This window comes from Oreochromis niloticus, linkage group LG1, assembly GCF_001858045.2.
Source record: "Oreochromis niloticus isolate F11D_XX linkage group LG1, O_niloticus_UMD_NMBU, whole genome shotgun sequence".
Taxonomy (NCBI): Eukaryota; Metazoa; Chordata; class Actinopteri; order Cichliformes; family Cichlidae; genus Oreochromis; species Oreochromis niloticus.
Window position 1 is genome coordinate 13,777,574 of NC_031965.2, and position 13,842 is coordinate 13,791,415.

Consider the following 13,842-nt stretch of genomic DNA (forward strand, 5'->3'; position numbering starts at 1 on the left):
TAAAATCAGTAATCGATTTGAATCCTTAGGAATTTATAAAGTTTTTTATCTAAAGTTCTGCACCCAAATGGACTACACATAAGGATTTAATCCTTGATGTACATTTAGGAAGTACCTGAGGAGGGCAGCAATACGCCTGCGTTGCGTCCTGCCTGCCGGAAATCCACAAAGAAGAAGATAAAGAAGGCAAAACAGCTCCGCATGTAGCTAACATTTGCAATAAACATGTTTTTAGTTGTACCTCTAACCTGACAAATTATTCCACGTCAGAAATATTTCGTATAAGCAGAGAAGATTTTCTCTAATTTTTCTAATTACATGCTGGCGAGAACAAACAACGCGGGCAGAATTACACTGGGTAGCTAACGTTAGCCAAAGAAGCTAACCAGCTGGCTCCCGTTAGCTGCAATGGCAGCGTCCACTCCAGTGATTTCTGCTCCTGTATTAAGGTCTGTGTTTCTTTGTAGGTCTTTTGAACGTGTTTATTGGTCAAACTAATGATTTTGAGACACGTAGACAACTGTGGCATCTGCATGCCTTTAAAGTGTTGTTAAATAAACGCAATAATCGTACAAATTTAGCCTTAGGTTAGATACATTTTTATGAGTCTGGTGGTACTAAAGAAACCGATTTAAATGCCTGAGCCTTTTCTTTGCAGATAGTGAGATCTTTTAGTATTGGGAAAGGTAGAGGGTGGTGTAATATGGCTAACTTAAGCAATTGGCACATGAAGTCTGTCTTCTTCAGAAGCACCAGTGATGGGAAGAGTTCAGTGATCATTATGTTTGACAGGGCACAGGGTCTGCTGTGAACACCGACTTTTATTCTTTAAGGTGCACTCTCTTGCAAGAGCTGTGCAAGCCCCGGGATAACATGGCTTAGTCTCCCATCTACCTTTTGCTCCTCTTTTGTGATTATTGTTTTCAATCTCTTTCACTTCAGTCAGAAGCAACGCAAGGCTGCTCTGAGGAAAGAGAGGAGGAAACGGAAACGCCAAGCTCTCGCCCATGCCAGAGAACATGGTATGTGATAAATGTATAAGTCCAGGTTGTGTTGTTCTCATTTGTCTAGTTGCAGTTGTTAAGCAGATTCTCAACCACCTTTTCTCTGTTACAGATTTAAAAAATGGAGCAAGTCCTACTCCCGGAGAAGAAGACGAAGTAAATGAAGACGGTGAGGATGATGATGTTGCAGAGGAAGAAAGGTAGGGCCATACTGACACTGCTCTGAAGCTGCTCATTCATTGATACCGGCGCAGAACGTTTTGCTGCACATGCTGGATGTGTTTGATTTTGTGTTTATTTACCTTTAGACAGCATCTTCATGAAGAGTGGCTGGAAAGAGAGCGGATTGCCCAAGAGGAATTCAGGCTGCGGTTGGAGAAGGAGGAAACAGCAAGGAAAAGAAAAGAGGAGGAGGAGGTATAGGGATGGGAACTGACAGGAATTTAACGTTACTTATTCCATTATCAATATCAATTAGAGAATAAAATATAGTACAGATGTAGTTAAAAGTATATGAGAGAACCTCTGAGCCAGTCTTGCTTTGGCAGTCCTCGTCAACTAAATGTTAATACGAGATGGAGATTATTCATACATTATGGCGCTAACATTATTACAATCAACAGGACCTGAAGGAGTTTTACGTTGCTTGTGCTGTGCTGTCAGCTTCCCCTCGAGAGTCATCACCGTCGCTAAGCAGCGTATCAAAGACGTTACAGTCGTGCAAATGAACTGTGTGGTCAAATGTTTGAGCATGTTGGAGGCATTTCTCCCCTTTGTTATGATCAAAGCTTTGCACGTGTTGCAATTGTCTCTAGTGCCGTTTTTTTTGTGGGGGGGGGTTCCCATTCCTAACGAGGTAACTGACCACTACTGCCTCATAGTAAGCTTGTACAATTCAAGAAATGTAATAATTAAAGCCACGTTGACAGCACAGTTAGTTAACAGATGTTCTTGGTTCCTTACTGGTGTAGAGGTTAGATGATTCAGGAGTTTACAGCGAACAAACAACATGACTGTTTTATAATGACTTAGAGAGGATTAGAAAGATCATTATAAAAATACTCTGTGTTTTGTTTTCCTATTTTCAGCAGTTCCCATTGACCCACCAAAGCCTCAAAGAATGCGTTGTAATAAGAGCTATTTCCTGTTTAACAGAAGCCTGATCTTGCTTGTTTCATTCAGTGCATTATTCTGGTGAACATGAGCAGTTTAGTCTAGCTCAGTCCAGCGCACAGCATCCTGCTGCTGTAAATATTGACTGGATACCCCAACAGATCCATTGTTCTGTTTGAGTAATGGCTTTTAAAAACTGCAGTTCAGATCAGAATTTTACTGAGTATTTTTAATTATTTAAATTTAAAACCATATTATATTTCATTTCGCTTTTGTATGGGATAAAAACCCAGTACAGCTGACTGGATAAAGGCAGTCCAGGCATGATGGCCATACCAGCTTGATTTAAAAGAGCTGCGTTTGTGGTGAAATGTTTAAAAAAAAGAAGAAATTCATGGCACCAAAATGAATGGAAATGACAGCACAGTGGAATCAGTGGGAATGATTTGCAATAAAAATTCCAAATAACTGTCTTTATGTCTTTTTGTGTCTGTAGCGGATGATAAAGGAGGAATGGGAAGCGCAGCAGAGGCGAGAACAAGAAGAAAAAGAGCAGAAGCAGCAGGAGAAGCGAGACAGAGAGGTGATATGGGCTCCAGGAGGATAGAAACAAAAAAGACATATATATCCTCTTCTGCATAATCTTGAGGTTAAGCTAATGAACCAGTTTAATGTCTTACCCGCTGATTGTTTCTTTTGTAACATGTTTGTGCAACTTTTCCTTGACTGAACCATTTTACTCCTTAACTGAGATACACTCAAAGAGAAAAACCTCAGCTCTCACAACAAGGATGTATCTTTTATATTGTGTGAAAGCTATGAAATCGCTTCACTAGTGTTGAAAGGATACCTCCCATTAACAGCTTTTTTTGTGCCTCTCAGTCTCTGTGAATGTGGTCTTAACCCACAGAAAACAGATATGCTGCAGTTGTATTGACTTCTTCACATTTTCACCAGCCGTGTCTTTACACCATTTGTAGGAGGCTGTTCAGAAAATGTTGGATGAAGCTGAAAATCAGGTATTCACACACACAAACACAAGTAAAAATTGTCTGTCTTAGCCACAGACCCCCCCAAAGTATCATATGGTACATATATATGTCTTTTAATGGGACTTAACTTGAATCAGTTAAATAAAGTTCAGTTAAATGTCATACACTAACAGTGGAAATTCTCCCAAACCATCATGACTTCAGAAATAAACTTTCTGCACCCTGAAAATAAATGAGACACAGAATGATAGTAACTCATTTCCAGTATATAGTATTTTGTATATGTGTCTGCAGATTAATAATAATAATAATAATAATAATAATGATAATAACTTTATTTATAAAGCACCTTCAAGCAAAGTGCTGTACAACTGATGGCAATACAGATAAGAGACACAGTACAAGTTAAGAACAGAAATAAAAAGGAGAGATTAAGAACAAAATAAAAAGAAGAAAACATTTAAAACCTAAAAGCCATAGAGTTAAGACATGTAAGATAAGGTAAACAAGTCTTAGCAGTAAGACTTGTAGTTACTTCTCAGGAAATGGAAAATATATTTCTTTATAAAAAAAATTGCTTTTCTATCCAATCACCCGGGAGTGTGAACATTTTTTCTTTTCCTGTTTAACCGAATAGATTTGGAACAGACTTGGTTTAATGACAAAATATTATTTTAATATTGTTAAATGTTAGTATTTGTATTGGCAGTGTACAAATAAAAGCTTTAGGCCTTGTTTTTCAGCCTGCTCTTTACCCTTCAATGTTTTAAAACTTAGCCAGATACTTTCATTTGAGCCTACTGTTCATTTTGATGATTTTTGATGGGCTTTTCTGTCGCAGGTTGGCCTTAGATTTTACTCAAAGTGGTATTTAGAAGCTCTGAAGTTTTTAATTTCACTTGTTTATATCTAGAGACACATTTAAATTCTTTCAATTCAGTTTACTGTAACTAGTGTCACTGCACTTTGGTGTCATTGCAAACATCTCTAAATCTAATAAAAGACTGAAAACTAAGACAGTTTATATATTGCTCATGGCCTGTCTTACAGCTGGAAAATGGTGGCCCGTGGATGAACCCTGAGGCTCCTGTGACAGTGAGCTCTGAGAACTTTGGAACAGAGCGTGACGTAGCCAACTGTCCGTTCTTCCTCAAGACTGGAGCGTGTCGATTTGGAGACAGGTACTGATGGGTTTTGGTTTCTTCTGACTTGTTAATAATAATAATGATTATAATAATAATAATAATAATACATTTCTTTTTAGGTGTATTTCAAAACACTCAAGGTCACCTCACCCAGAAGAGTTAAGAACAATAAGAAAAAATCCTATAAAATCAAAAGCGAAGTTACAATAGTTTAAAGATCCTTGAGAACAGAGGATTTATGTGAGAAGTGGAAGGCAATCAGAGTGAATAAACTAGTTTAAAAAGGTGTGTTTTGAGATGCCACTGATATGCCCTTGAAAAGAAAGCGTCCTGGCAAGGATGACCCCCAGACTCTTGACCTGAGGCGAGGGAGAAACTAAGGAGTTGTCAACAGGGAATGAATAGCTGTTACGTTTAGACAGTGAGAAGAACCTCTGTTTTATCACTGTAATTTGAGAAGGTTGCAGTAGAACCAGGATTTAATTTCCTGGAGGCAAACACAGAGGGCAGTGAGTGGGAGGTGCTGGTAGTTTGGCATGTGGGTAGAGCTGGGTGTCATCAGGATAACAATGGAAACTGATTTATGGAAGATTTGACCAAGAGGAAGGAGATGATTTCAAAAGAAAAGGCGGCCCAGGACAGATACCTGGGAGACTCCAGTAATAACTGGAAATTGATGGAGTTGAATGAACAGAGTGCGGCTGGAGAGATAACATTTAAACCAGTTTAAGAGTGTGTCAGTGATTTCAATAGAAGCTAGTCTGTCAAGAAGAATGTTATTTTAGGTTAAATTACATGTTGACACTAAAGAGGCCTTTCCCCACATATTTGAATGTCTTCTCTCTATGAATCCAGATGTTCTCGGAAACATACGTATCCTACAACCAGTCCAACGCTGATGATCCGCGGAATGTTTAGAACATTCGGTATGGAAGAGTCGCGCCGTGATGACTATGACATCGATGCTTGTTTGGAGCACAGCGAGGAGGAGATGCAGGAGTCCTTCCTCGAGTTCTACCACGATGTTCTGCCAGAGTTCAAGAGTGTCGGCAAAGTGTTGCAGTTTAAGGTGAGATGACATCAAGAAGCTTTCCTACCGTCATCCTGTCTGTTGTAAAACAGACTCATAAAAACATTTATTTGATTTCACCTATTCCTCTCCTCTAATAGGTCAGCTGTAACTATGAACCACACCTGAGAGGAAACGTTTATGTTCAGTTTGACACGTAAGCAGTCACTCAGCCACTTCCCGTCTCTTTGCAATTGAAGTAACACTTCAGAGAAAACATATCATTCTTTGAATCGTTGTCTCTCCAGAGAGGAGCAATGCAAAGAGGCCTTCATCAAATTCAATGGGAGGTGGTATGCAGGCCGGCAGCTTCACTGTGAGATATCACCTGTTACACGGTGGAAGAATGCCATATGTGGTGAGCTACTTTTTCATGCTGACGACATGCACAGTTTCACTTGAAGACATTCCCACAGTGTTTAGCTTGTTTGTTTTTCTTCTCAGGATTGTTTGACAGACACAGGTGCCCTAAAGGGAAGCACTGCAACTTTCTGCATGTATTTCGAAACCCTGGGAATGAATTCTGGGAGGCTGACAGGGACCTGCACATGTCCCCTGACCGCAGCGTCAGGGGCAGTCACAGAGACGGGTGGTATTCGAGCCGATCATGGAGGCAGCGTCATTACAGCAGGAGCCCGGTGAGATCGGAGAGATCTGAAAGGAGACGAGACGAAGACAGGCGAAGGAGCAGGAGCAGAGAGAGGAGGCCGTCTCACCAGAACAGAGAGGACACACGGTCGTCCAGATCCAGACACAGTGACAGGTGGAAAGACAGGCGAAGGAGCAGGAGCAGAGGCAGGTCAAGGAGCAGGAGCAGAGGCAGGTCAAGGAGCAGGAGCAGAGGCAGGTCAAGGAGCAGGAGCAGAGACGACGAGCAAGACAGGCGGAGAAACAGAAGTAGAGACAGAGAGAAGGAACATAGAGGTAGAGATCAAGAGAGAGACGGTAGAGGCACGAATGACGACGCTCACATGGGAACGAGAGAAAAGTCGAGAAGTAGAGAAAGAAGCCCCAGGTCACCAGATAAAAGTAAGAAAAAGTGTAATGATGACAGCAGCACACATCGTCGCCACAAACACTCCAAAAAGAGCAAGAAGAAGAGCAAGAAGAAGCACAAGAAGAAAAGCCATTTGCCTGAAGAGACAGCTTCATCTGGAGAGTCAGAAAAAGAGGAGTCAGGGGAGGAGACGGTGGAAAATTTTTCAACATCAAGTCCTGGTGGAGAGAGAAATGAGATGGAGCGAACGCAGAAAAACAGTGACACAGATGATTGCTGACGGCAACAATGGCTTTAGTTCAGAGCTGGAAAGAGAATAGTCCGAGGAAATTTGAGGCGACCTCACTTAAAATATGCTTTTTTTTTTGTAGTGCACACATTTAAAAATCTACAAATCAGATTTTCTTAAAAATAACTTTTAGAAATTAGTGCACACTGCGATACATCTCTGCCTTACAGATTTGGATTTTATATGAATAAAAAGGGATACATTGCAGTTTGTGAGTCCTGAGATCACTGTATTCTGATGAGTTAATCCAGTTTAAAATGCAATGATTTTAATGTAGTCAACATTGGCACTTGTCAACACCTTTGTACATATGTGAATATTTTCAAAATGCTCATTGTGGCACTACATGTTGTTACGTAAAAATATAAAAACAAAGAAAACCCTTTGCTTTTTGAATACATTTATTTTTAATATCTTTCAAATATAAGAAAAATGTGTTGGCAGTGTTTAATACAAAAACTGATTTCTTTTGCACAAATCAAAGTTTAATAATACGAGTGTTCAATGACAACAGTTTTGATCTTGATAAGGAAAAAAAAGAAAAGAAAAAGACTTTCATACAGTTTGAGATGAGAAACTATAAGTTGTTTCCTTGCACATGACAATGATATACCTGATATCTGCAGTTCATGTTTTTACGTTCCCACTCCATGAAGAAAGTCATGATCGACATGTCTGGGTGGACTGGAATAATTCCATAATACTGGTTTAAAGTAGCCAAATAATTCCCACATCCAGTGACATCAACCTGCAGTTATAAATCCCTTTTTTCTGCTGTTTTAGCCTCCTATAGACACCACTGAGAAGGTAAAACACAGTGTTCTTTGGTCATATGTTAGTCTTTAAGAGTAAGCCAAAGCTATATAATACACAAAATAGTGGTTTTATTTGGGTCACTATCCTAACCTAATTCAGCACTAAGGGAGGAACTGGACCTAAGATATACTTTCAGAGGCTTCAGTGTTTTTTTTTTGTTTTTTTTTGTAAGGACAATAAGTCGATGGTCAAAAAGACTACAGAAATACAGTATAGCAAACGTGACACCAGTTACACAGAAACCACCCACATATAGCAAACAATTAGTCTGAAAATGTGAATATGAAATAATTCATTTGAAGAGAATCACACAAAGTAAACCTGTATTAAGCGTTAACACAGACACAATGATTATTAAATGTTTGATTTTAGTTATTGGGTTCAGTTTAGGCATGAATAAGTGATTGTAACAGTGTCTGTGGTTCCCTTAACAGCACTGGCCCCAGCTGGTGGCTTTCATGCATTACCATTACATATGAGCATGCAACATAGGAACACTGGTTGCTTGTTCACTCATTCAGTCCAACCCTTGTACCTGAACATTTTCAGATCAATGTGGGTTTTTTTTACTTGTTAAGCCACTTAACACTGACTGTGAGCCAATCAGGCATAAAAAGGTATCATGGGATGAACCAGCATCATCTCTACACGTAACAAAAAACTATGCAAAGGACCAATTTCAAATGATATCTTTAAGCAATAGGAGCCTGTAACCCCACCCGCAAAAAACCCCCCACCATTTGTCCCCATTTCTTCAGTTGAATCTCAAAAATGTCAGAAATAACAGTCTGAAGTACAGAAAACTGCATTTTTGCAGCAACAAGTCAATTCCCAAAGAGCTGTTATCTTGGCGTGGTGTGCAGTGGAGCCTTAAAACTGAGCTTTAAATGTCCTTTCAGAACTATTCCTCAACACTAGTTTCTTACAAAGCTGGTTTAAGAGAGTTCAGGCTGCAGACTAAAGACGATCAGACCAAACAGAATTTTTCAGGCTGTATTTCCACATATGTTTTTACGTGTTTCAATAAACCACTGCACCCATATTCAATTTTCCTAGCAAAGCATAAAGAAATGAGGGGTAGTTCAAGATTTTTTGCACAGTGCTGTATTTTCATGATTCTTTGCTATGTGATGGTAAAACATGAGAAGCACCAGCTGCAGACACAACACCTTAACAAGCACTTGAGGCCAAACATGTACAGCTCTGCAGTGGGTGATGATGGATTATCTAATGATGCTGGAGTTCATGTCGGTGCTACATTGTTCTCTGTGGAGTTTTAAGTTAAGGGAGTGAAGTACGCTGAGTGCTGCTGAACACAGTGAGGGAGCTTGCACATAGGGAACACATCAGAACCACAGTTGGCACTACACTGAAAGGACAATACAGGATAGTACAGTACAGAATAATACAGTACATAGATGGTGATTACACACACACACACACACACACAACACTGACACGGTAAACAGGAGAGGACTTGGTCGACACACGGAGGTGAGAATCAAACAAGGCAGAAACACGTTGATCTATGTCAGCCCAATTTCTTCTAAAACGCTCCGTGGTGCCTCAGCCTCCTGCAGAAGAAGACAGACAAGTGTTCTTTAAAGCTGTTATGTCAGGTTCTTTAAGTACTCCTTACAAAACATAATTAATTGTGCATGAGTCATAATTGCTAGCTGCTGAATCTGAGATTGGAACAGAGGGGGCTTTACAGTGAGTTACAGGCATGCACAGCCAGTCCTTTTACAACAATAGTGCTGCATGCTTTGCTATAAATAAATCACAGAGCACTGAATCTGTCCACTCGAAACAGCCACCTAGGCAGAACGTTCTTTAGTGCACTGGCACAAGAAATAGAAAGAGGTATTAATCAAGTCCTGCAGCCCAAGAATAAACATGATAGCAGGTGCAAGGTGGAGAAAACCAGCCTTCTGTGTGGAGCAACACTTGAATTCTTGAGTAAAATTAATTCTATTTCCACAAAGTCAGTGCTCCAGCAACCAACAGAAAGTTATTCTGAATTTTCGCAAATGTAATAATTTTGAAAGGATTTATATCCGTTTTTGTTTCAGCTTAGCAAATGTGAACAACTGCTAGCTTTCCTTGTCTTACTTTGCAGTAAAGATAACACCTTTATATCTTTGAAGAAAACAAACCCCCCCCCACAAACAAAAAAAAAAAAACCAAAAGACACACACACACACACACACACACACACACACACACACACACACACACACGATTGGTTTATCAACACTTTGTTATTGCAACCCCCTGTTCATAGTTACAGGTCAAATGGATTTATCTGCTGAAGAAGAACTGAGTGTACCTCCTGCAGCAGGTCAGCCTGCTCGATGGCCTTCAGCACATTCTTCTTGGATGTTTCCTGGGCCTCTCCGCCCAGCAGGAACTCATCCAGAATGAAGTAAGCCTTCTCAAAGTTGAAGATGATATCCAGCTCGCACACCTGAGAGTCCACAAAACAACAAATCAGATCAGAGGAGACACTGTCCCTACTAAAAATTCTTGCAGTAACATTTTAACAGATTTCCCCTTCTGATACCATCAATCAGCATATTATGTGCATGATGTTGACAAGACTTACGCTGCCAAAATATTTGTCCAGCAGCTCCACGTATCTGTGGATGATCTCGAGTGTGATCAGCTCATTATCCTGATCCTCAACGGCACAGCAGAAATACAGGCTTGCATATCTAGTACACGAAGAAAGAAGATATGGAAAACATCAATATTTGTGACATCAGCAGTATTAAGTAATGCATTATGACTGATAAGTGTATATTTGGTAATAAAATTCAGTCACAAAGAAAGAAAGAAAAAAAAAAAAAAAAGCATAGACACTAAGCTAAAATGTCTAATGTCTGGTCCAGACTGTGATAGAGCATGCAGTGATATCACAACCCAGCAAGTATCTGCAGGGCATTTAAAAACAGTCAGGAAGTTAATGCTGAGATAATACACTCACAATCTTTTCTTTTGGTACACCTGTTCAAATGCTCCGTCATGCAAATATCTGATCAGACAATCACATGTTATGAATACAACACATTTAGGCCTGCATGTGTGTATAATACTGCACTATCATCTGGCTGAACTGTTTGTTTGTTTTGCCTTGATAAAGTGGACATTTACATTACTTAGCAGTCATATGTTCATGACAAATCAGGCAATCTCCCCATTAACTCTGTCCTCCATTTTTTGGCAGTTATTATTTGAAAAGGAGGTGTTTTGGCTTCCATGACACACCAGAAGGTGAGCTCTAGATGCCAGAAATCTCAGTGCCTGACAAAATAATCACTGAATCACCAGCTCCCATTAACCACCCCAACAAACCACCTCAGATTTACAAGTGATGCAACGAACCAAACGTTAACACATCCTACTGATAAGATCATACCCTGACCTAAAGAAATTACACAACAGTCGGAATGAAGCTTATCTGGGCCATTTACAGGTTAAACATAAATGCCTGAAGTCAACGATCCTCTTCCTATTGGTTTTTGAAGGTTTAAACCACACCACAGTCATCATGAATTCAGGAACTGAAACTATGCAGTTCTCTTCCTTATAAACTTCTGTTGTCATGTGACCAGTGTTTTATACAAGTTAAAACACCTCTCCATGAGCCAACTCCGTCTGCTGCTGAGATGCAAACTGAAACAATGAAAAAAAACTAGTATGTGCACCTGGAAATGGGCACTTCACCAGTACCAACCCTTATTATATTGCTAGCAAGGAGGGACAGCCATTCAGGAGCCATCAGATGAGAGTCATTTTGGCCTGACATGAACAGTACACTTGATCAGCTATGATATAGTGAGCAGGAACGAGCTGACAGGCCTCTCAGAGTCCACATATCAGGCACCACTGTTTCACCCTGGAAGAACTGTCCCCATCCCACATGTGCCAATATGGACATCTCTTGGCAAAGCACTCAATCCTGACTTCCCTAATGAATTGCTATTTCAGTTTATGTAAGTCACAAATATTTTTTCACACCGAATTTACTTTTTTTTCCTGTTTATTTAAGTCAAAACTTGTAGTGCACGGATTACCGCTTCAAAATATGGCAACAGGTAGTCTGGTGCTGCTTGAGGCAGCAGGGGAGAAGCGAGAGGGAGTCTAATTAACACAGGTGATTAATGTTGTGAATTACTCTCTCTCCTTTAGGTGTAGTGTGTTGGAATCCACAACCTAAGGGAAGAAGAACTGGAAGGGAGTGGGAGTTTGCTCCCACCAGTTGGGCATTTAGAGGACCACACATCTTGCTTTAGTTCCTCTCACTACTCTCCTCCCTCCTGAGGAGAACCAACGACTGGCAGACTAAAAAACAAAATCCCAATAAATAATTTTTTTGACCATTTCTCAACTCAAGTGAACCAATACAAGTTATTTTGTAGAAAACAAAGGTTGGTGCTAATAAGCATTACTTAATCTTTAAGAGCAATATTGTGCTGTTGGATTTGAGGATCTGATCTAATCTTACCTACTGCACCAAAAGCTGAGCGCAAATACCACCTGTGATAGAAAGGGAGAGCGTGCAGCGATATCACAACCCAGTATTTAAACTTGCATTATACACCTACCTTTTGTACACAATCTTCAGGTCTCGCCACTCCAAGAAGCTGCACATTTTGGGCTTCCTGGCCAGTATGGTCTGGACCAGATCCCTGGAGATCTTCTTTCTCTCCTTGTCTGACAGAGGAACATACCACTTCTGCAGCCGCAGCTTTCCCTGCCGGCTGAACAGCAGCATGAACTGCATCTGCGGGAGGAAGTCCAGTTATCCAAGAGTGAGATAAAGCCAAACTGAAGGAGTCATTTGAAGATGAGAGAGAAAGATGAGAAATTAAAATAGCTAGAGGAGGGGGTGCAATCAGCAAGCGTGTGGCAACTACTGAATAACACGTTGGCATGGTATGAAACTTTGAATCACCCAGTTTACTTAGTCACAACAATAAGGAGAGACGTCCAAACAGGAAATACACGCATTCTTGACAATGATAACACGACCGCCTGGTCGCCCGTTAAGAATGTGTCCAACTTGAAATATTTTACGTTGAAGAGGTTTTAGTACAAAGTTGCATTAGCTAATATCAGCTAATCTTAATTAATGGCCACATAATAACATCAACAACGCGTCTCGTGTCATTTGCGCCCCCTCCTGCGAAGGGTTATCTAGCTAAAGCATGCACAAGAAGTAAACACCACTCTTTACCTTCGACCAAAACGTGAAGATAGTCACTTGGATGACTGCTAACTTCACTATGTCCCAGCGAAATACACAAACAAACCGAGTGAAGAAGGTGCTTCTGTGTATCTGCGGTTTAGCCCCTCACCCAGCTTGATGCTAAACTAGCTAGCGGATAGTGGTCGATGGTAGGTAGCGATTGAGACGGCTGCACTGTGATTGGTTTAAAAAGCCACAGCTCTGGAATTTGATTGGATTAAAGATTCCGTTATTCGTTACGTTATTCCAAGGAAACAGCAATGGCTGCCTGTGGGTGTAAAGTTACCACTCTGTCAAATTTACTTCTTCTTGTTCAGTAAAGAGCGTATATTAATCCAAGTAACTGGTTTCACGATATATATATATCAGAATCAGAATCAGAAGACTTTATTTATCCCCAAGGGACAATTAACATACAACAGAGCAGCATAACGTTGAAGGACAATAAGAACAGGCAATAAGAGTGATATATATATATATATATATATAGGGAGAGAGAGAGAGAGAGAGAGAGAGTTGCGGTCAGGTGTAATTTTTAAATTTTGATGATTTCTTTGAAATGTTCCTTTTCCAGGGTTGAATGATTGTACAGCGTACATCTTTAATTACTTTGAAAAAAACTAGAACTGGTGCACAAGTTTGAATTTATTTTGAATTTCTGAATTTCCACAGGGTGGAAAGTACACATACAGGTTCACATACACACTTACACCCCCACTAATATCTGGTTAACCATTTGCCAGTTGCAGCTTGACCAGATGCGTTTGGTTGCCATCAACAAGCTTCAACAATGCTGCATAATTTTGGCTCGATATTTGACCACTCTTCTCGGCTGAAATAGTGGAGTTAATTTAAATTGGTTGGTTTCCTGTCACGGATCCAGCTTTTAAGCATAGTCCACAAATTTTCAAAAGGACTGAAGTCAAAGCTTTGGGAAGCAATGTTCCCTCTAAGCTGCGCACGTGCGCAATTGCGCACTGTTGGCACGGTCTCTGCGCAGAGAAAATCTGCGTTGCGCACACAAAAAAAATTCTAACCTGAATTGAAATTAAAGTAAATATGTGCCGAGACCGGTGTTTTAGCTAGCAAAGCGTGGCTGATGTGGAGTGAAGCCACGTTAATGACAACGTGTACAACCATTGGAGATGTGAGCAGGACAGACGGAA

The 13,842-nt window shown here is 40.3% G+C and overlaps 2 protein-coding genes across 4 annotated transcripts; one reads left to right on the forward strand and one right to left on the reverse strand.

Annotated features, from left to right (window-relative positions):
* The first annotated feature begins 135 nt into the window (after nt 1–135).
* zrsr2 (zinc finger (CCCH type), RNA-binding motif and serine/arginine rich 2) lies at nt 136–8,421 on the forward strand. Of its 3 annotated transcripts, none has more exons than XM_019356798.2 (12): nt 136–449; nt 943–1,022; nt 1,117–1,204; nt 1,313–1,421; nt 2,614–2,700; nt 3,098–3,136; nt 4,160–4,290; nt 5,110–5,323; nt 5,425–5,480; nt 5,572–5,681; nt 5,768–6,142; nt 6,191–8,421. In XM_019356798.2, the coding sequence occupies exons 1-12, from the start codon at nt 409–411 to the stop codon at nt 6,598–6,600; spliced, it is 1,740 nt and encodes a 579-aa protein (XP_019212343.1). In that variant the 5' UTR covers nt 136–408; the 3' UTR covers nt 6,601–8,421. The 3 variants fall into 3 exon arrangements, with proteins under 3 accessions (XP_019212343.1, XP_005463249.1, XP_003458256.1); XM_005463192.4 differs by having other exon boundaries at nt 5,768–6,122; nt 6,171–8,421; XM_003458208.5 differs by having other exon boundaries at nt 137–449; nt 5,768–8,421.
* Nucleotides 7,073–12,829, reverse strand: ap1s2 (adaptor related protein complex 1 subunit sigma 2). Its single transcript, XM_003458194.5, has 5 exons — nt 12,665–12,829; nt 12,033–12,211; nt 10,031–10,139; nt 9,755–9,892; nt 7,073–8,999 (listed from the first exon to the last, which is right to left on the reverse strand). The coding sequence occupies exons 2-5, from the start codon at nt 12,209–12,211 to the stop codon at nt 8,952–8,954; spliced, it is 474 nt and encodes a 157-aa protein (XP_003458242.1). The 5' UTR covers nt 12,665–12,829; the 3' UTR covers nt 7,073–8,951.
* Between the last annotated feature and the right edge of the window lie 1,013 nt (nt 12,830–13,842).